Below are 23093 nucleotides of genomic sequence, written 5' to 3' on the forward strand. Positions count from 1 at the left end.
TTGAACTTCACCCTCAACTCACTAGTCTCCTCCAGTGAATACCACTTCCAGAATCTGGTCTTGCACAGACTCTCTTGATACAGATAAATCAAATAGGACAGGGAAATAAAGTTGGATAGCTTAAATCCATATTTCCCAATGTTCTTGAGATATCGTAGCTTAACTGCCCTGAGAAAGAGGTATGAATATCGCATGCTGAGTGTGACCATAGTATCATAATGTTCTGAATTATAGAAGAAAAGCATGGTGCCTAGCGGTCTAAGAGAATAACCAAAGCTGCACTCTAATGGAATAGCTGGTTAAAGTTTCAAGGCAAGGAAAAGAAAAAGTACTTCAACAAGTCATTCAGTGTTATTTCCACTCTTCATTGAGATAAATTATTGTCATTTTGCAGACCTCTAGAAACTGTCAACAATCAAAGGATCAGAGCGCGTTTTCTGAAGAACACATATCTCCTTCAAGATATCTGGCATTATAGGTCAGATCCATCCTGTCAGTCTCCTATAGTTAGATCAAATTGGCCGTAACAGGTAGAAATAGAAGCTGGGAAGACGTGGAGCTGAATGCTCACACGCTTGGATTTCTAGAGCTGAAATTACTTCTGCAAAATGGAAGTACTGTAGATGGGACCTTGAATGCCCCTTTGCACTTGCAACAACTGAGGCAAACCACATCAGCACAAAACTGAGTGATTTTATTCCAGTAGTGCCTTGCAAATGAGACACAGCAGATGTCTGTGGGTTCATTGGTAGCAGCAGATGTTAAAAGCCCCCAAACCAACTAAATGAAGCAACTTTCCTGGATGGTGCAATATGAAAAAAGGGGGACAGAAGAGGACATTTTTTCCTTAAATAAACCTTCTTCTAGTTCCTTGATCTACTTAAGGAGAACTATAATGAAGTTTCAAACACCAACTCTTTATCAAGCCTGTGTGTTTGAATTTTACTCCAAAAATAAGTGTTGACTGTCTTCAGACGCTATATTAAGATTTCTTTCTTTTATCACAAAAACAACATGGAATAAGCGTGAAAATGGTTTATAATGGCTATATTAAATGTAATAAATAAACATTGGTAATTTTAGTTTTTTTGTATGTCTGCTATGGATCCTTCTAAAAGTTTCCAAAATAGGGATGTAAAGCTTTGTTGCTGATACAACTAACTGCCTCCACTCTTATTACCAGAAGCTCACAGCTACTACTTCTATACTCCAGCAGAGTAATGTGCATTTGCATCACAGACCAGTTAAGAAAAAAGGACAACAACAACACCAATGAAGATACTTTGCCATGTTAGTGCTCAAGCTTATCAGTCTCTGGAAGAAACTGGCAGCACCTCCTATGAACCATTGGATATGGGAAAATATTCACATATCATTTTAAACAATCAGTCGAAGAGACACCTAAAGGACTGTATTATGATATAATCATGCATTTTTCAGAATTGGCCATTATAGTATATGTTTTATATATCAGCCAAATGCCAAGGAAAGAACATACGGTATGTGCATTACAATCAATAATAGCTAGTTAGTTCTGGAACGGCACAAAATAGTGAAGCACATAAAATGAAAAGCATACACAGAAACGATCCATAGGAAAGAAAGTCTAGGACAGTAAAATTATTCATCATGATTACTGGAAAAAAATTACTATGAAATACAAACTTTCAAGACACACAAAGATGCAACACAGAATCCCATGTTTCACCTTGAAATATATATGTGAGCTTCTCTTTTTACTTTGCAATGTATCCACATACATACAGGTGCCTGTGTTCATTTTCCTGGTTTCCCATCTACCTCCTTGCCTCCATCAGATATAGACTCTTCAATTTTTTTTCCAAACAGAATCCAAGTCAGATAAATGTTTACTTACAAATTTCTTTTTTAAAAATGGAAGCTCAAATAATAAGTGACATCTCAAACAATATAAGTAATTGTCCTTGACCTATGATCATTTGTTTAATGTTGTTTGAAATTAAGACGGTGCTGAATAACCCGACTTATGATCAGTCCTCACACTTACGACTGCTACAACATTCCCTTCTTCACGTGATCGAAATTTGGGTGTTTGGCAACTGGCATGTATTTACAACAGATGCAGTATCCCAGGGTCATATTGTCACCATTTGCAGGCAGCTTCCAATGAGCAAAGTCATTGGGAAGCCTGGATTGGCTTAACAATTGTGTAAATTGCTTAATGAACATGGCAAAAAAGATAGCAAAATTGGCCGTGATTCACTTAAGAACCACATGGCTTAATGATGGAAGTTCCGGTCCCAATTGTGGTTATAAGTCAAAAACTAGCTGTATCTAAAATTTAAAGGGTAAGTAAGAAAGTGAGATAGACAAATGAAGTGATTTTAAAAAAAAATTGTTTTAGGCCAGATGTTACCTTAATTTGAGATTCCAATTGTTCCAGCCAAAACTTACATAGCTTTTGCACAGAATGTTGAAGACCTCAGCTATCCAGAAGGAAAGTAAAGACTTTTTCATTTCCCCCCCCTAAAAATGGGATTTCCATACACATCCCCCGAAAATTAGAGAAATGGTGCTGATTATGCACACATCAAGTTTCATGCAATTGGGTTGTCACTGAGCAAAAGGACGCACATTTTTGTTACAAAAGATAGCAGATTCCACCCATGCCAGTCCTATTTTTGTTAAAAAAGGATCTCACATAGAATGACTGAGAAAAGAATTGGGGCTGAGATCTTGAAAAACGGTTTCTGTCTTCACTGAAAATTGTGAATGTTTATGCCTGAGACACTCTTGTGTCTCCTTTTGAAGCAAGCTGTATTTTTCACTTGACTGTGTCAAATATTTTATGGTTTCTTGAGAACTGCCCATGAAAGCTGAAATTGGGAAGTGTCATATCTTTTGCTCTTGCACTTTATCAATATTATTCAGGGACTGACGTCATTGTTTGGGGCTGTATCACTTCAACTTTAATAACAGGCTGGAGCCTTCCTTGTCTGCCTGTGTAAACTGGATAAACACAGAATGGTGTGGTATTTTTCTTGTCTCAGGATCCTTACCCAGAGATCACACAATGTGCTGTTATTGGGAAGTAAACATTTCACTTTTCTTTTTGCTCGTATGCCAGAAACCCATTTCTTGAATAAACACTTCACACATTGTCGGTCTTAAAGTCACTAAATATGATAAATAAATAAAAATGTATATAGCCTTTCAGAAACTATTAAACATCTCACTTCTGACAAATGAACAGCCGGAGATTTTATAGAATCCACAGGTCAGACATACCATTTCATTATGTGTGAAAGATTAATTTTCCATTTCAGCTCATCTGATAAACAATAAGATTATTCTAGAAGCATTGTGCTTAAAGCAGTATCCACTTGAAGAATTTTTTAGCTATTTCATTTTCTTTCATGGCTGCTTGGCTTTACAATGCCATAGAGAGGCAGCGTTGTAAAACCATTTTTCCATTTCAAACAATGAATCGATGTTTCCTTGTCATTCTAAGACATGTAATCATGACATAGACACTCTGTGGCACATAGTCACTTCAAAAAGAAAAATCCAATCACATTAAATCACATTAATTGCGCTTCAGCTAATCCATCACTGCAGCTAGCAGCAACTTGTCTATTCACCCAGTGCCTAGCTATTTTACCCATGATTAGCAGAATGCAACTAATCTCTTATTTATTTAGTTTTCTTGAGCTCTCCTCTCACCCTCCACCCCAAAAATGTCTTTGACATTGACATAGTTTGAATGGTAAATAAAATTTTGACAGCACATATACCCTAGAGGAAGAAAAAAGCAACCCAATTTACTGTGGCAATATAAAGAAGTATTTTTCTACACCACATAATTTACAAAGAAAATTATTATACTAACAGATTGCCCTTCTGTTGGTTGGCAATATGAAATGCTAAAAAATTTCAGAAAGCTCATACATACAAAGCAAGCTAAAGACTTAGATAGTTGTATTTTTTTTTTTAAAAAAAAGCATATTCATGATGACATGCATTTTGCTTTACAATCTGTGGAAGATTTTTGTCTCTAAATGTTTCAGTCGCATACATGTGTATTATAGGATGGAATCCAAAGTTATATTTCTGTGAATTAATTTCCACAGAGAAATTCGTTTTTTCTTGTATCTTTAAAATCTGCTCTAGAAATAAACTGAAATTACTAGCTGAAATATATGGGGAGAGCATGAGCTGGAAGAAGGGGAGCTGGCAAAATCCTGTTATGTATTTAGACATTGATCACATAACAATGGATTTATCACAGAGTTCAGTAAGATAACATTCTAAAGTATTTAGAAAATTACAGCATGTTATGTTGTTCTTGTCAATAGTATGGTTTCAGTAAAAAAAAAAAAAGGCAAAGTAGATGGTTAGAAATAGAAAACCAAAATCAACCTGCAGCTTCAGGGCTACTTCTAAACAACAATGACATACTGGCAAATTGGAGATTGCCTAACTGTCCATCAAAAGATGCTTTAACAAATTCTTAAGCACTACTGCAATAATTTTATAAATGCAATAATTGAAATATCCTCATATAAAAAAGGTGAGATTGACCTCTCTCTTCCCCTTCCTTTAGTGTATTCTAATAGCCAATTCTCGTTACACATGAAAGGCATATCTTTCGAAGGGCAACTCTAAATCTGCAAAAATGTGACTATAATCAATCAAGGATATAAGAACTCAACGACTTTATGCGGCCCATGTCTTCAAGACCACACAGTTTCTTCCTTGTGCCTATTCATACAATTCCTCTAAGTGAAGTCTTTTAAGTAGCTGGTAGAGTTTAACAGTTATTTAAGTTTGCCTGCCCAATAAATGAACACTTAAATTAAAAAAAATATTGAGATTCAGCCTTGTCCAACCGCTCATAGAGTGAGAAAAAGACTGAGACAAGCACTGAGGTATTTAAACTACTAACAAACATAAAGCAAATAATGGAAAAAATCACAGCTACAACCAGAGTAAATTCAAAGCTATTTAATTCAATGAAACATTCCTAGTCTAATTAGGATATTTGTAGTAGGAATAAATTGTTTTTTTCCCTAAGGATGTTCTCTAGTGTTCCTAACGTTTCTAGAAACTGTTTGTTCTTAGGCAGTAGATAATTGCATATATAAATACTTAATTTTGTAAAGCCATGATTCAAAATTTGGCAGTTCTGTCATTTCCATTGGATTTGGAAAACATGGATTTTAAGATTTGGCTTTTATAGCAATGGAAATTTCTTAAAAAATTTCCATTTGCTACTAAAACCAGTTCTGAAAGTAAGCCACATTGCAAAAACGAAGAGAAAAGAAATTGTGCAATAACAACTATAAAGTCTTCAAAGCCTCAGTTCTTGCGAATGCTTACATCATTACTGAATTAGACAGACAACACTGGCTTCTTTGCAAACTTACTTTGACACATTAAAGCAATGTTGAATTTTCAGTATGATTAATAATTTAATACCATCTTTTTTCCTTTCCTTTGTATGTAGTGGGGAGCCCAAAATAAAGAATAAGAGCAATGCATCTGTTTTTAGTCTGAAGAAAAATCCCCACAGTTTCAAGCAAACAACCACTCTATTTGGATTCTTTGAATAGTGCTGTAGTAGTTTCAGCAAAAGCCTAAATCTTGTAGCTTTAATAATATATGAGAAAATTGGCTACCCAAAGATCTCAAATAAACTACGATTGCATGGTAGCCCTTTAAGATTGCTTTCATTATCTAAAATCAAAGATAACTATTTGGATACTGAAGGAAACCTTTTCAAATTAAATTTGTTCATCTCACCTTTTGTGCGTCTCTGCCAGAGATTTTTCTTCCATCTCATGGTCAGTTTTAGCTAAGTAACAAACAGAAATAAAGTTATAGGTAAAATAAAGAATGTTATTAAATAAGTTCTCATGCACATATTTTGAGGGAGAAAACTATTATCTTGTTGTTGTTTTTTTCATGATTCTTGAGTCTATGAGCTTGGCCTTGACTTTAAAATAATGAAATGTAGAGTTAATACATTTACAAACAGTTTAAGATCACTTGAGCTCACAGTAGGAATGAGCATATCCGAAGGCACTTCCATATAAAGGTGTCAAAGCAATAATATTGTTTCATTAATCGGAACCATGACAAAAGGTTTTCTCCATTGCCCCCAATTCTTTATAAACCATTTTCAACTTTCATTGTCTTTCACAATCTTCAGTTCTGCCAAATTCACTATACTGAGAATAGACAGGATTGAGCCAATAGATTTCCCCCAAAATTCCGGCAGATAAGTTTTTTTCCTCTTTTTTCAAGTCTCAAACTGAATTTCTTTTTAATAATAAAACAAAGTTCTGGAAAAATTCACCAGCTTCTATTCCACATGAAACAAAAAGAAAGTTGCTAATTACTGCACATTCTACATTCCTCCCCCCCCCATCATCAGTATATGTTGTGGGCATCTATGAGCCTATGATATGGGCAGCATATCGTAGGCTCTCTGTGTATCAGTAGAGAAGAGGGAAAGTGATGGTTCACTTGACCCCAGATACAGGGAGATGGACGAAGCACGCTGCTTATAAAAGCAGGAAAAAAGCCAGTCTGGGCAGGTTTATTTTTCCTTTTATTTAAGAATTATAAAAATGATTAGAAACTGAATAAAAGGATGAAAATCAAGTTTGTTGAAAAATATTGCTTATAGATATGCTGACTGCAGTTAGTGAGAATTTGCTGCACACTTGTTCCAAGACACCTGAAGAAATGGTTAAACTAAATAGGACAACAGAATATTAGAGCCATCAAAGTTCAACTACTATATCTACCATTAAAACTTAGATTAAGTTAAATTAAATTAAGTGTTAATTTAACTTGAAGAGGTCTACATCATATCAATATAAGGTTTCACAGAGGTTTTCGTCCTCTTCGTCATTTTCCTTCAATGATTTTGTTGTTGTTGTTGTTAGGATTGTGTAATGCTTAGAATTTGATCTCTGAAAGCTGCTTCAGAGCATGCTGGTGTATGAATGTAGCACTTGTCTGTAGCAGTTTAAAGTGATCACTCTGTTATTAATACTACATAGAGTTTTCTTTTTTTCAAATACCAATCTTCATCTCAACACCCCATCATTAGACAAAATGCTTAAGAGAAATTGAAAAATGACTAAATCCACTTTTAAATACCAAGGTTTTAAAATAAATAGAAACTTGGCCACTTTTTGTTGCTAAGAACAGTTGACAAGGGATAGAGAAGGACAAAGCTTTGTTAATTCATGGAAATGAGATCCAAATTTTAGGTAGTCTGGATGTATGAGTCCACACATTTTCATCATATTGACTTTACAACCCATGGAGACATAGGGTTTGATGACAAGGCACTGAATTTTCCCATTAAATTATCCACAATAGTCAATGTTAAACTCAATTAAGTCAAGGCTCACAAACATGCTTCTTGGGGTTGGACAGCAGGAGAAACATAACATTAGCTTCACAACCATTTCATTTCATTCCAAGCCTGCAATTTAACACTAACCGAAATTGGGCCTGGAGCCAAATAAATTTGAACTGGGTAAACCATTACATAATTATCCTTTGAGCAGAGGCATATTTTTTTTTTTAAGGCTTAATTGCAACTATTTCTCAAGTACAGATGCTTAACTTTATCACAAAAGCAGTGCATCTCCTTGGCATCGATACAATTGGTGAAAAACTGTTTAAAAAAATTCCTTGTATAGGAAGATATATTAGCGAATGTCACTACAGACATAAGACATAAATGAATACCTAGAATGAAGGCAATTATACGTGTCACAGGATAATGTTGCAGGATCCAATTTGGATTGATCCCCAGGACCAGAGGTTTAATCTTTCGAGTATCAAATACTTAAGAATTCATTGCCAAACCTGTTCAGTTCTGAAGGAGCCACTTGAATTGGCAGCATTTTTTTTTCATTCTTGCTTATTCCAAGAATGTATAATCTTGTATAAATGTGATTTATACAAACTTTAGAATTTTAGTTTTTAATCATGAAATATGGAATGTTGTTCAACTAGTTTGCTAAAACGAATAAAACATTATACCATAAAAAATTAAATCAAGCAAAACAGACAAATGTTCCTGCACTAGACAGGATATTGGATGAGAAGACTTTCAATGTCTCTTTCAATCCTATGATCCAAAGATGTATCTCTATTTTTTTTCCCCTTAGGACATTACATAAAAAAAAATCTTTTCAAGAGTAAGCCTCTTGGAGATGAGGAGGGCTAGAATATGAAAGCAGTATCCAGCACTGTCAATCTCTTTATTGTCGTGTGGGACATAGGGTAAAAATGGAAGTAGAAACAGAGAACATGGGTAAATACCTTTTCTCTGTAGGTAAAAGCTGCACAAGTACTAACAAGTCCAAAATATTATACAGAACAATGAGAAGCCAATGAGCCAATGTAGACAAGTGATTGCCACCAACAGTCCTATGGCACATGTCTTACTCTTGCAAGAGATGGGAAGATGACACAAAACTATGTATAGAAATAACTAGAGAAAAGGCAGCCAACAGTTTTTGATACTCAGTGCCACATTCATGCTGCTTAGCTACTTGGCTACTGGATCTCATCTCTTAATAAAGGCAACTGATACTGGAAAGGCTTGTGATGAATAACTGTTGAAATATAGGTATCTTGAAAGAAAGTATGTTTAGCTTGAAGTAAAAAAAAATTCTGCATTAGAGCTAAAAGTGGCTTTGCTGAATGTTCTTGGAGACCAAAAGTTTCATTGTTGTTTCATGAACTTTCAACTGTAAGAATGACAATTATTTCTCAATGAAAAAGCTGCCTCATTGACTAAACTAAGGACTGGATTCAGAAAGACACTACGGATGGAAAAAGTGACAAATCAAATTAATGAGAAAAAGGTTAAAGATTGCTTCTTTTCTTACAACATGTATGGAACAAGTCCATAGAAGCCAAAGCTCTCCAATGGAATATAAAGAATTCCCCATAGTGATGAAACCAAATCTTATTTTTACTAAAGTTTTTAATTAGGTTAAGGAAATTATTACACACATCTGTTGAGTAACTTGTATAACTGTCCTGAAAAAGTCCTGAGTCTCTTTATAATCTTCATTTTCAAAAAATGAAAATTCCATTATTAAAATAAAAAAGAAGAAATCAACATTCTCTTTAAATACAAAGGTATAGAAAACATTCTGAGATCTTGGAATCTTCCGGATGAATTCAGATTGTAACTCCCATCATCTCTGTTAGGTAGCCATGCTGACTAGCATCAATGGCAACTGGAATCAACTGATGTCTGGAGTACTGTCAGTCTACTTGAACTTAAGAGTAACTAAACATTAAACTAGGTATGAATAATAATAAAAGAGGGAATGCAGCAAGAGTCTTTTCATCTCCTTGTCTGAATATTTCTGCATGTTTACTGATTTTGATTTTCCTTGTTTGTGTGCTACATTTAAGGAATGCTTACATGATAAAATTTGGCCATATTTCAAACATCTCACACAGTTCATTTAAAAAAAATTGGATAAGTGGTTAAAGTTTTGCAGGATGAATAATGTGAAATTTCCACATTTAAAATTAATACAGCACTTTAAACAGGAGTGTTAAAATATTGCACATACCTGGAGCAATGTATATTACAATGTATTTATATGTAATACATATATTAATGACCATGTGATTAACTTAGCAATCAGATTGAAAATGTTTGTAAAATCATGTAATGACTTAACAACCACATCCTTTAGCAACCAAAGTTGTGGTCCCAATGTTGGTTGTAAATTGAGGACTACTTGAGTATATATGATTCATTACAGTTCTAGGACTCAGACATTTAGAAATTTTTCTTATTTTAATTAGGACGTTTTATTTTTAGTACTTTAATACAACTATATCAAAAAGGAAGAACACAGAACATTTAACTAGATATAAAATAAATTATAGAATCATAGGGCTGGAAGGGACCTGGGAGACTTTCTAGTCTAATTTGCTGCCTTGTNTTGGAAGTCCAGGTATACTAGCCCTAATTTTTCCCTATAGGGTTATCTGTTGGGAATTAACAGATATCTGGGGCAAAAATCATTCCAGTTCTGGCAAGATTCCTTTGGGACAGAAGTTTATAAAGTTTATATAAAAGTTTATAAAACTGATCATTTTGTATGTGACTTAGAACTATGTCTGCATTAAATACGTGGGGTTTGAGACTGCATTAGATTGGAAGATTGTCTGGAAACAAAGAAAATAAGTTCAGCTGCCAGACCTGGATGACTGAGAAGCTTCATCAACATATCTGGAAGCAAACTATTTTCAAGGCAGTGGTTGTTATTGCTAGTTGTAACCCAACTCCTTATGTCCTAAAAATCCTTTTCTTTTAAGATTTTTGTGAAACTACTTCCAACCAATAGACGAGGCAATGCAAAGAAAGTTAGATTGAGCAGAAGAATTTGTGTACCAAAAAACAAGTAAACAGCTTGATTTGCCTTTTTTTTAATGGAAATATTTAATCTATGAATTGCATATTGGAGAACTACATACTCAATGTTAATTTTAAGAAATTAAACTTCAAAAATTGTTTTGAAAACTTTTCCTGAATACATCCTGTACAAACAAATCTTCAAAGTTGTCCTTTTTATTTATTTCCCCTTGGAAAGAAATGCCATCAAGGTGCTCAAAATCTAATTGTCAATCTGTCAGCACGATAAATCTCCCCCAAAGCAAAAAGAGCAAGTCCTAGTTTTGTGTGGAGGAGACGCCAGCAAAAGAAATATCAAGTTCAAAAAATGAACTGGATCCAGTTAGAGGCTGCAGAGATTCCCCCCCTATTCAGTCCTATGGGAGAGGTGGTTGGACAACAACTTGGAATACTGCTGGCAGCTCCATTCCGAAGCCCTCTTCCCTCTTGATCATGTGATCCTGGGCGGGCCTGCTAAGAAGGGCTTGGAAAGAATTTCAGAAGCCGTGCTCTGCAGGCTCTCCTTGTTTTGCTTCTTCTACATTGTCTTTATGTGTCCAGTCTTGCGGAAGCAACCCATTGATTAAATCGACCTCAATAACAAATGACCATAGAAAACCTATTGCAATTAAAGCCTATCAAGTTCTCAGCAAGAAAGAGAAATCCTACACGAACTCTTTCAAGTTTGAATTTGGTCCAGCCAAATAAAAACGAGAGGATTTTATATTCCAAGCTATATAATGTTACTTTAATTACAGAAATTAACCAAAGTTTTTGGCCATACATCTCCTACATGGCAAACCTTTTTTTTTTTTTTTACTAATACTCTGCTGGGAAAGATATTAAATGGAAATGACATCTGCAGGGGAGAATTAGCTGACAAGAAAGACGTATATAGGATCACTGCTTCCCTTTCCAAGCAGCACATCCATGTCCTTAACAGGGTTTTTCCAGGTGGGAAAAACTGCCAAGAGGAATCTTTCTAAGGGGACTGGGGGGAGAAGAGGCCAGGGAAAGAGTTGAAATCAGATGGAGAGATGATACAATTGGGGGGAAAAAAACACTTTCCTTCCATTGGGGCTTCTATTGTTTCTTTAACTGTGACAGATAAGTAAAGGGAAGCATGGAAATCAGTTTAGAGCCTTGGCAGACAGTGAAGGCGACATGGCAGGGAAACCAGGAATTATTCCCAAACTCAGATTATGTCAACTGGTGAATAACTTAAGGGCCATGAAAAGTCATAAAAAAGAGGGAGGGTCAACCTATTTTCCAAAGCATCAAAAGGCAAGACAAGAAACAATGGATGGAAACTAATGACTGTAAGGAGAGAAGCAACCTAGAACTAAGGAGAATTTTTTTAAATGAGAACAATCAACCGATGGAATGGCTTGCCTTCAGAAGTTGTGGGTGCTCCTTCACAGCAGGCTTTAAAGAAGAGTTTGGACAGCCACAAGTCTGGAATGGTATAAGGTTTCCTGCTTGAGCAGGGGGTTGGACTAGAAGACCTCCAAGGTCGCTTCCAACTCCATTATTCTGTTATTTGTCGGTCTTCTGATTCTTGGCAGAGTCAGCAGATGTCAGAATAATTTAAAGCTTCCATTATCACAATTGAAAGACTAGTCACCTGCTATAGAAAGGCCTCATCTGTATCATCTGTATCTGGACTTTTTCTTCAAAGTCCATGAAGATTCAGGGTTGGAAGAATACTGATAGTATATTTGTTGAGAATTTCATGGTATATCACTACTAAAGACACTAGAAAGTCTTTCTAACTTAGTTCCAAAGAAGAGGTCCCTTTTTTTCCTTAAATAATTTGTGAGTATTTGTGCATGTGTTTATGTAGGCATGTAATAACCTAAAAGATATTGTGCCTGCACAAAAACATGATAAAGATCAATCACTGAAAAAAAATGAAATGAAGGTGAAAAAGTAACTATGTCCTACAAACCCACAATTCTTTTTATATTTCCTGAACGTGACCTGGACATTTTTAGAAAATGCTTTGGATTTTGTTTCCAAAACATATGACTGTCCAGAGGCAATCTGCAAATGAAATAACCCAGAAGTTTATAGGCCCTTTGAAAAATATCACCATGTATCTGGACACAAGTCAAGGCACCAGTTTATGAAACTGTCAAGAAACAAATGTTGGAAAATTGCTTCCTACACAGAATACGAACTCAGAAAACTTTCTTAGTGAACAATGGCCACTAATAACATTCAGAAAGGGAGCACAGAACAGGTAAGCTATTTTGAAATAAGAAACCCTCTGATTAAGCTAATCTGCACATTTCTATGGCTCCAAAATAAATAGACACGTCATTCACCATGTCTAAATATTGTTTCTACAACATTCTTGTGATAAAGCTTGGAAAGGTTAAATTACTAGTCATTATTTACCTTGACTAATGAATTTGTCCATGTTGTCTTTAAAGGGCTGGATGTGTTCTTCTAATGAAAACTGGCAAACTTTGCCTGCTTCTGTCTCACATGCTGAAAATTAAAGGAACATGAGGATTTGAAATAAAACGTTGCTTTATAATATTCATTATAAAGAAAAGGTAAGACTTTCATTTATAGTTTCCCTGTGTTGGATCCCAACAGGCATCTAGGATGAGTTGCAAAGACTGATTTCTCACTGAAAAAGTACCTGTTTTTGTTGGATTACTGCCACTTAGACTGGCTAAAGTTTATTAATGATAGCATTCATATGATCGGTCATGGAAATCTACTGTATATAAACATAATTTTTAATGTACGAGAATACAACTTCAATAGTTATCATTGCAATGCCACATATGTAGAATAAAAATGAATCTCACTAGAAAAAAATCAGCATGCAATATCACAGTAGCAATATCCTATCTGTTAACTGTTTGCTTTTCTGATGCAAGCCAAAATTAGCATCATTATGGATGCATACGCATGCAGAATCCAGTAGCAAATCTGAAAGTCATTTAAATGTATTGGCCAAAGAATAGCTCTTTAATATGCAAATTAATGCATATATATGTTGTTATTGCTTTCATTCTCAAAGCAAGCAAACAAAAAGTATTGAATTTCATTGGCTATTTCCAAATCCAAGCTAAAGTGTGCTGAATAATTTATCTTTTATGGTTATAGATTTAATACTTATTGTTAGATTTATAGCTTTTCTTTGAGGAACTCAAAGCTGCATACATAGTATTCTTACTCCATTTTTTTCCCAGTAGCTACCACATGGACAAGTTATGGTAAGTGATAATAAATGGTCCAAAATCACCAGTGTGTTCCATGATCACCAAAGTATTCAATCTGGGTCTTCTCAGTATAGATCCAACACCTTAACATCCTAAATTCTTACCATGATAAACCATAAAATTCTCTTGTGAACTGTAACTGACATTCACCATTTAAGAGAAAAGCAGAATAAAATTATGAAAGACCTTTAAAATGTAGAATGGTCTGCAAAGTTGTGGGTAACTTTAACCTTTTATTTCAAATCACATCTGAAAAAACAATTGCTGGTGCTCATGCTAAGATATTGAACTGAATGATTATTTATCAGGTTATCGAGCTCAGAGAATTTAATGGTTATGCTTGATTTTAAACTTCAAATTAAAATGTTAAACAAAGGAAGTAAAATCTAAAGAAGTGATCTTAACTATTAGGAGCACACAGTTGTGGATTTTATTTCACATGTGGTTCTAAAATTTGATGGCCTTGTTCAAATGAATGCATAGAAAAATTTGACAGAATGGCAGTTAAAGTTTCAAACTTATAATAACTGGAATTAGAAAAAAATGACAACATTTTGTGGTAAAACCCCATTTTTAAAAATTTTAAAAATAATGAAAGGAATTAAGGTAGCTTTTCTCAACTTGGCACTCTCTAGAAATAACTAGACATTCTATAAGAAATACTTCCAATAAAAATTAAAGAAGATTGAGTTAAAATATACTACAGCTGTTTGTTTATTTAATTCCTTAACATTGCTTTTACATGAATATAAAATCAATGACATGGCTTTAAAAATGAAATTGTTTTTGAATCAGACCTAGAGAAGGTGCATTAAAATTACATTGGGAAATGAATATTCACTTAAAGCAAAACTGCCAAAAGTCTTACCGAAAGTAGTAAGACTTGTTTAATAGGTGAACCTGTTTTGTTTTTTAAATTAACTAACGTTTGTTGCTTGAAGAGATTAAAAAAAATACACACAATACTGCATCTGCCTTACAAGGATAAGCCTTTTAAAACTTATCCACAAGTGCAAATCAGATAGCCAAAAACTATTTTTAAACTTTGTGGAATCCTCTACTCAGTTACAATAATTTACCAAGGCTCAGATCACACACGCTTGTAAACATGTTTAACAACCCTACCATGTAAATTCTATTGACCTCAATGAGACCATTCATGGTTACCAAGTTTAGTCTTTATAGGCTCTGTGTCTAAACAAATGTGATGTTAGGCCAATTACACAGTAAGTGCGGGAGCTGCGGTGCAATATAAGCTTGTTTTGATCGCTTATGTGGTTTCACTGACTTCTGTTGTCCCTTCAGGGAAAACCAGTCTGGTTTCTGACTTCAAGAGCAGAAAGTACAAAACAAAATGTACATGTTTAGAGTAAAGAATGAACCAACCATTGACAGTTTAAGAGAGAGAGAGAGAGAGAGAGAGAGAGAGAGAGAGAGAGAGAGAGAGAGAGAGCTGACTAGGAGGAAATATTGATGTTGGCTACTGAGGTATAGGAGGAAATATTGATGTTATTATCAACAACAATTAATTAGAATCAATATTTTTATTGTACTAATCTCCCATCATCTCTTTTGCCCAACTGAAGACAAAATAAGTGGATTCAATTTAAATTTATGGCATTACAAGGGAAGTGGCACCTATAGAATTCAAACTCACAGACACATACAGATATGTATCTGGATTCCAAATTTGCTGCCGCTTCTGCTAACAATTTGCCATTTGCATGACAAAATAGCATGCGATGTCCACAAAAGGACAGGTCTCTTTCTCCAAATACCTTATTCTGAACAGCTTGTTTCCAAGCTTCTGGGTACATGTGAAAGGTCCAATATGCACTGAATAATTTGTCAAACCATAGCAAAAACAAAGCAAGCAAACAACAACAGCAACAAATCATGGTCAATTAGAATATAGCTCATATTAATATTGAAGAGTGAAAATGTTATGAAAGTTCAGCCAAACTTCTTTTAACCTGAAATTGGAAGAGAGATTATTATAATACTCAGTTATTACACCTCTGGAAAATGTATTAAAAATAAATTCAAATTTTACAAATTCAATACATGAATTGTCTCTATACTTTAAAAATGGAGAGATATGTGGATGATGAATGCATTTTATTTCCTGCTCTAAACATTCTTCCAAACTATTTTTATTAATATATTATAGACATATGCATTTAAAAATATTCTCTACAAGAGAGTTCTCAAGTGATCTGACTATCCCACTGCCATACAGATAGGGTTGCCAGGTGTCCACTATTTGAGTGGACAGTCCACTTTTTTCACATTATGTTCACTATTTTTTTTCACAAAATAGTGGACATTTTTTTTATTCAAAAGCTTTATGATGAAATGGTATGTAATCTAAAGCTGTACAGTCTACTTTTTTTACTACTTAACACCCCCCCCCCCCGCTTGTCCACTATTTTTTGGAAGCAGACCTGGCAACCCTACATACAGAAGCGATAAAAGTTGGGAACTTTAAAAATATTTTGCAATGTAGCATCAGAAGGGGAAATCACATTTAACTGTGAGTATACACCTTCTTCTTTTAGTTACTTGTTTTGGGAAAGGATTGTTCTGACTTAGGCCAATGATTGTTGGGGCTTCATAATCCTCTCCCAGAAATGCCTTGTTTGGAGCTTTAAGGATTGTAAGACATGACTCAGAGGCTGAATGAAATCTTGCCGTTCATTTACACATGGTTTCAGTTTAGAAGTCTGGATACAGCAGTGTTTCAGTCAATTAACCCTTTCAGCCATATTTGCAAAGACTACTGCTGTCTGCGGATGCGGCACGAATGATGAGCTGGCCACAGGAGCCTTCTATGAAATGGGTCAGCAGCAGTCATGCAAACCACTGAGGACTTGAATTAGCCTCATTATCTTAAATTGAATCACACCCAAAGATGCAGCTCTCGTGTGCTGCTGTTCCTCATTCTACAGGAGAACAGCCTTGGAGTGTTTTTATATGTCACTCTGCAACTTAGGTCTATCTAAGTGGTTTAGGATTAACATGGCATGGAGGTTCCTAAGAGTGATTCTGCACTGCCCTCTATCGGGGTTACTGACCTTGGTTAGCCGAAAGGTTTGTTTTGTATTTCTATATAGCCGATAGATCACCTGACATGCCACTTCTCAATTGTATAATTTTTCCCATTAAAACTATGTTTCTCTACTTTGGTAAGTTTAAGATGTGTGGACTTTAACACCCCCCCCAATACATCTTAAAGTTGTTGAGGTAGAGAAATAGTGCCTTAAAACCTGCACATATACATATACATTCATTAATCACACTCATACAAATACCCATTCAGAGTAAAATATAAGATAGGCATATTTATAGCATAACTATAGAAAGTATACCAAAATAAAATAAAATACTTAGATGGCAGAAAATTAAAAATAAGGTTTCAAACAAAATTATGGAATTTTCTGTAGGGAATTATGTTTTAACCTACGTATAATCTACATATTTTAATGGTAAACTGTTTCCTAAGGTTGACTGCGAACTAGAGAAGTCATATTGTACATTGTGAAGTAAATCTGAGTAATTCAAGTAATAATATGGCATGGTGTCAATATACAGTAGTTAGGTAATTATAAATTATCACTGAATAAGACAGAATGTATAAAAACATATTAAAGTTATACCTTTTCCCACATATTTGGAGTTTATATTTATTATTTCTTAAGTTTAAAGTTATGTGTAATCTCATAGATGTCTGAAAGTAAAATCTCTATAGATTCAAATTTGGATTTTGATACAGTTGGAATTTAACTTACTGAATTGTGGCTAAACTGAGTCGGTTTGTTTCACTTAGTTCTTATAATCTAGAGCAGGGACTGGCTTTCTCCACCATGCCTCAACAGAATAACTCTTCCCAGCAATGTTATAAGATGACAAGTTCTTTCTTTCTTTTTTTAAATCATTTTGTACCTGAGCTGTTTACAGAAGATTTAGCACCAAGGGTGGCATGCTGCAGATGCCTGATCTAAAGTTTCCACCACTGTTTGCTATGATTTAAATAGTGCAACAAACACGTTTCCACAATATACATTAAGTTCTAACTAGTAAGTCCTTCCTTACTGATATTGATGTTTTTATTGATGGGGGCGGGGAGACCTATCCCCTTAGACTCAGTGTTGACTTCTAGGAACTGCCTGGACTAGTCCCTGCAGTTTTCTTGGCAAGATTTAGGAAATGATTAGCCATTGACTGTATCCTGGAGCTGAGAGAGTGACTGCCCAAGTTGTCCCAGCTGGCTTTGTGCCTAAGGTAGGACTAGAACTCATGGCTTCCCTGTTAGCTCATTACCTTAAGCCCTATATTTGTATGTATACCTTGTTAAAGACCCTAAAAATCAATATATAAGCCACTCCGAGTCATTTGAACTGCGAGATAGATGGCAAATAAATTTGATAATACTGCAATAATAATAATAATAATAATAATAATAATAATAATAATAATAATAATAATAATAATATATCTCATTCCCATCAGTCTTATTTCCATGCTATGTTTTTTAAATATTTAATAAAAATATTATGATCAAGCAAAGAGAGACTTTTAGAGTACTCAAAATTAAATTTCCCAAACTAGGATTATGCTGCACGAACTTTCGAAAGAAGTTTGTCCAGCAGTGTGTCCTGACATAAGTTGGGAATAAGTCTATCTTAATTTAAAAGAGGTTTACTTCTGGGTAGATGTGCATATTTGCAAAGCTTTTTTCCTAACTAGAACTGAAGTCTCTTGAAAATGTACACATTAAACTTCTATTTTCAGTTAGTTCTAAAATATGTGTATGTGTGTGAATGTGGTGGGAGGGATGAAGCATTGCAGAAATCGATATAAATGTTACATGTAAAATACTTTTGTATTGTTTCAGTGGACCCAGCTATTTGATGCTCTTTAAGACATCAAGGTGATTTAAGTTTTGTAGCAAGTACTAATATTTTGAGTGTGAAATGAATGAATTATTGAAAGTCATAGCTTGATACAACTAGAGCAAGAAACTCTGATGACAGTCAGGAGAGATCAAAAGCAGATCAGATTGCTTAACAAATGCTGTGTCAAGGAACTGAGAAAGGCACAACTGAGGATCCTAGAGAACTGTGAAATTGAAGGGCAATTAATGGAGCCAAACTGGTAGATATATTAATAAAATCCTGAGCTGTCTCAGACCCTTTGTTTATTAGAATGTCTGTCTGGTACATAACAGATTAATGTCCAGCCACATAAAGCTTTAAAACAAATGGAAAAGAAACTAATGACAGCTGAAGAAGAAATATTATAGAAATTGCTACTTCAACTGCAAAAAAAAAACAAAAAAAAAACCCAACACAAAAAACCCATTCATATTCTAAAGTACAAGAAAGCTGGCCACATCCTGAAAAAAAACTAAAATTATTGTTTTTTTATTTAATATTCCTTATGTCTTTTTCCTCCTGAATTAACAAAATTCAGTGCATACTTCTCATAAAACAAGCAAACAAATAGTTGTGGATTCTGTGCAGTTACTATTCTAAAAATAATGTAAAATGATTCTTCCTTTTAAGGAAATTCAGTTTAATTCTCATTTTCAGCCCTATGTATACTGAAGATATCATACTGATTATGTACCATAAAGTAAATACTGCAATTACAAAAATAGTACAGGTTTGTTTGAAAGCCAGCTTGGTGTAGTGGTTAAGGCAGGGGTAGGCAACCTTGGCTCTTTTATGACTCATGGACTTCAACTCCCAGAATTCTTGAGGAATTCTGGGAGTTGAAGTCCACGAGTCATAAAAGAGCCAAGGTTGCCTACCCCTGGGTTAAGCTAGAAACCAGGAGACTGTGAGTTCTAGTCCCACTTTAGGCACAAAGCTAGCTGAGTGACCTCAGAGTTGTCACTTTCTCTCAGTCCCAGAAAGGAGGTAATGAAAATTACTTCCAAAAAATCTTGCCAACAAAACTGCAGGGACTAATCCAGGCAGTGTCTGAGAATTGGACACAACTGAAATGAAACTGCCCACTGAACAAATATGACCATGAGATATGGCTAGTTGTACCAATTAAGTGTTTCTTCCTTTTTTTGACACAAGTTATTGACACATTTAGATACAGGAAGAAACTCCTCATGAAAGTAGCTGTGTTTCATCCATGTATGTATTTAATTTGGGAGGGCAGAAATAAATGCTTTATATGTAGCAGGCATTTAAAATATGCAGCTACACCAACACTCCTGGTCACATCCACATTAACTAGTATCATCTTGTGGTCTCTAGTGGTCATGTTTTTTTGATGCTGTACCTGCCCTATGGTACAGCCTTTGGAGGGATCCAGCTGGCCCACAACCCTACTGGCCTTTTACAAGGTAATAAAGATTTGGATTTTCCCATAAGATTAGAACTGGGAGGGAAGGCAAGCCCTATTATCTTATTGTTTTATTTTAGTGGCTTTATTTTTTTTATTTATTTATTTATTGGATTTTTTACCCTGCCCTTCTCCTTGCGGACTCAGGGCTTGAAAGACAATGTTATTTTTAACCCTAGGAATACATTATAATAGGGGCTTTTTTAATAAAATGTGTCGTTGTTTTTGGTTTTAAGTTCTGTACACCACCCAGAGTCACCTTTGTGAGATGGGCGACCTTACTATGCAAATTGTTTGTAAACTAAGTTAAGCTAAATTAAACTAAACACAACACCTGGAAATCATTCAGTACACATCCTTCATCTATTAGTGCCATTATCCCTTTCACCACTTACTTTTTTTTATTGGTGACTCAATAATCATGCACGTTATGCTCACACCCCTAAATCTAATTGGTATACAAGTCTTGGGTGTAGAAAATCAATTCCATCTCCTTTGTCTCTAATCTGAGCCAGAAGCTGTCTTGTGACTTATGATGTTGTCTTACCCTTCTGTTTGGTCTGGCTTCTGTCTTGTGTCCAGAAGGAAAGCAGCAGCTCAAACATTCCAGAGAAATGCATTCCTTCATCCTGCATACAGCAATAGTAATCTGACTTACATTTTGGCCTTGCTGGTCACATTCTCCCATGTCCCTTGGAACAATCCATTAGAAGAGGGAGGGCCAGCTGAGTGGCAGAAATAGTACTATCCTCCAAGACTTTCAATATACTAACTGTAGGGCTGGTCCTGTAATGATAAACCTTACTAACAACTTTTCATTATAACACAGGTATTTAGTATCAGCACAGGAACTGCTGATATATTATTCTTGCATGTGTTCCACACCATAGAAAGAGAGGTGCTGCAACATTGAGAAAGATACCTCCCTTTCTACTGGGGCTCTCTAGAAATTGGCCTTTAAGGCAGGGTAGGTAGCCTATTTCTGGCTGAGAGAAGGTGAAAAGATTCAAAGAAAGGGAGATGAGTTGTCAGGAGAGTTCATTTCTTGTTTTTAAAAGCTATTTCATGAATTCATCCATTTAAATCTATTTGTTTATATGATCAAGCTCCCAAGATTACAGGTGGTTTACAGATGTCTATATTACATAATGTATACGCTAAAGTATAATGGTTATGAGGATGTCTCTCATACAGATTATTAAAAAACTGCTTTTCAAACTGAACATCAAATGAAGTGCTAATAATTAGTTTCCAAATGGCTACTGAAAAAAGACTGTTTTGACAACTGTGTGGAAAGCTAAAAGAAGAGCATCTTTGCTGGAAAGGGATTTCAAAGCTTTGGGGCTACCACCAAGAAGGACATTTTGGGGGTTTACATTCCATCCAGTTCTTAATTCAGGAAGGCAGGTTTTCCTTAACCTTAATCCTATACAGCAGTGTTTCTCAACCTTGGTATTGTTTCGCACCGTGAAGATATGTGGACTTCAACTCCCAGAATTCTCCAGCCAGCTTGGAGGTATTTATCTTTGTTTATAGCAACTTTATGCTATGTTTACATTTTCATACATTTATTCATTTTCATTCCAAAAACCTATTTTCTGATCAGTCACTGCTATCACAGTATTATTTTAATCCAATTCCCAAAGCAAAAACTGCTTTTTAGCCACTATATTTATCATGTTTTTAATATCTACTGTATTAGTCAATTAATATGACACACACACTCACAAAAGGGTTGATATTTTGTTCCACTATGTATTTGCTTTTGCTGTATTATGGTACTTCTGCTATTTTTAAAGCCTGTTTATCCAGTATGAACAGTTCCTTTTGGAGCTTTTTGTGAATCATTAGTCTTAGTTTCAATCCCCGGGGACCCAGAAAATTAGGGCTTGCCTATATAATGGAAATCAAAGTTTAGGGAAAGATATTAATTTTGACATCTGGAAAAAGTTAGCATATTTTATATCAGTTTTCTTGGCAGGAGACATCCCCCCTCATTCTTTCTCTCAGTCTCTCTCATTCATTCTCTCTCTCCCTCTCTCTCTTTCTCTTATATAGTATTACATATCTACAATCATTACAATAGGCCCTTAAGACCTGCCAATATTAGTATTCCCATATTAGCATTAGCATACTGCAGAGAAGGATGAGGCTTAGAAACAGAACTAGAGCAGGAGACAAAATTCTTCACTATGTTTGTGGACAGAGCAACTGGCTGGATAGTTTCTCCTACAATGTTTCCACGTTGACCTCTCCCCTCCCATCAATGACAACTGCATTGAAAAAGGTGGGATGAATTCTTCCTAAAAGTTCTCCTGGGATTCAACTGATGCATTGGAAACCTAACAGAATGCACACCACTGAAGAGATGTTTCTAAAATAAAGAGAGAACATTTCCACATACCCCTTGGCTAACATTTTAACAGAAAAAGCCCAAGGCTATCACATTCCCTTCTTGAAAGCAGTTTAAAGTTTCTTGACCCAAACAAGCCTGGCTGCCTAGCTTCCTGATTTGGACACTGCATTTGCCACACAATTAAGATAAAAAGGAAAAACATTGTAGGACTATGTTCTTCCTGCCCTGTGCTAGACAGAACAATAGCAAATTGCCTTAGAGAAACTAACATTTGTGGCAAAGATGAGATTTGAACTGAGCATTTTCAAATTTTCCTGTTCTTTGCCCAATCTCCCAGGATTTCCAAATAGGTTGCAGAAACATGCAACAACCTTGGTGGATCACGGTTGTGGAGGTTTTTTTTTTGCAACTTAGCAACAGAATTGTATAAATGTCTGTATGGATAGAAATCCTTCTGAGTTTCATGAAATTTCTGGGTAATTCTGCACAGGATGTAGCCTAAGAAGTCTCTGAAATTTGTTTTAGGAATATACTGATTATTTAAGAAGAATTTTCAGCAATTCCTAGATGAAATTTGATTTTTCAAACATTGAGCCCTGAGGAAAAAAAAATTATATATTTAAAAATATATTTTATATACAATATTCATATATGTATTATATATTACATATTTTAAATAAAATCAATACATTTCAGATTTGCAATT

General features: G+C 35.0%; 1 protein-coding gene across 1 annotated transcript in view; it reads right to left on the reverse strand.

The window, feature by feature from the left end:
• Nucleotides 1–23093, reverse strand: part of FMN2 (formin 2) — a 67001-nt gene that overhangs the window by 23124 nt on the left and 20784 nt on the right. The window contains exons 9-10 of the mRNA XM_015816691.1: nt 12833–12925; nt 5782–5833 (exon numbers count right to left, since the gene is read on the reverse strand). Coding sequence (XP_015672177.1) covers nt 5782–5833; nt 12833–12925 — 145 coding nt within the window. The remainder of the gene's footprint in view (nt 1–5781; nt 5834–12832; nt 12926–23093) is intronic.

The sequence above is a fragment of the Protobothrops mucrosquamatus genome, unplaced genomic scaffold (genome assembly GCF_001527695.2).
Source record: "Protobothrops mucrosquamatus isolate PMUCROS unplaced genomic scaffold, P.Mucros_1.0 scaffold480, whole genome shotgun sequence".
Taxonomy (NCBI): domain Eukaryota; kingdom Metazoa; phylum Chordata; class Lepidosauria; order Squamata; family Viperidae; genus Protobothrops; species Protobothrops mucrosquamatus.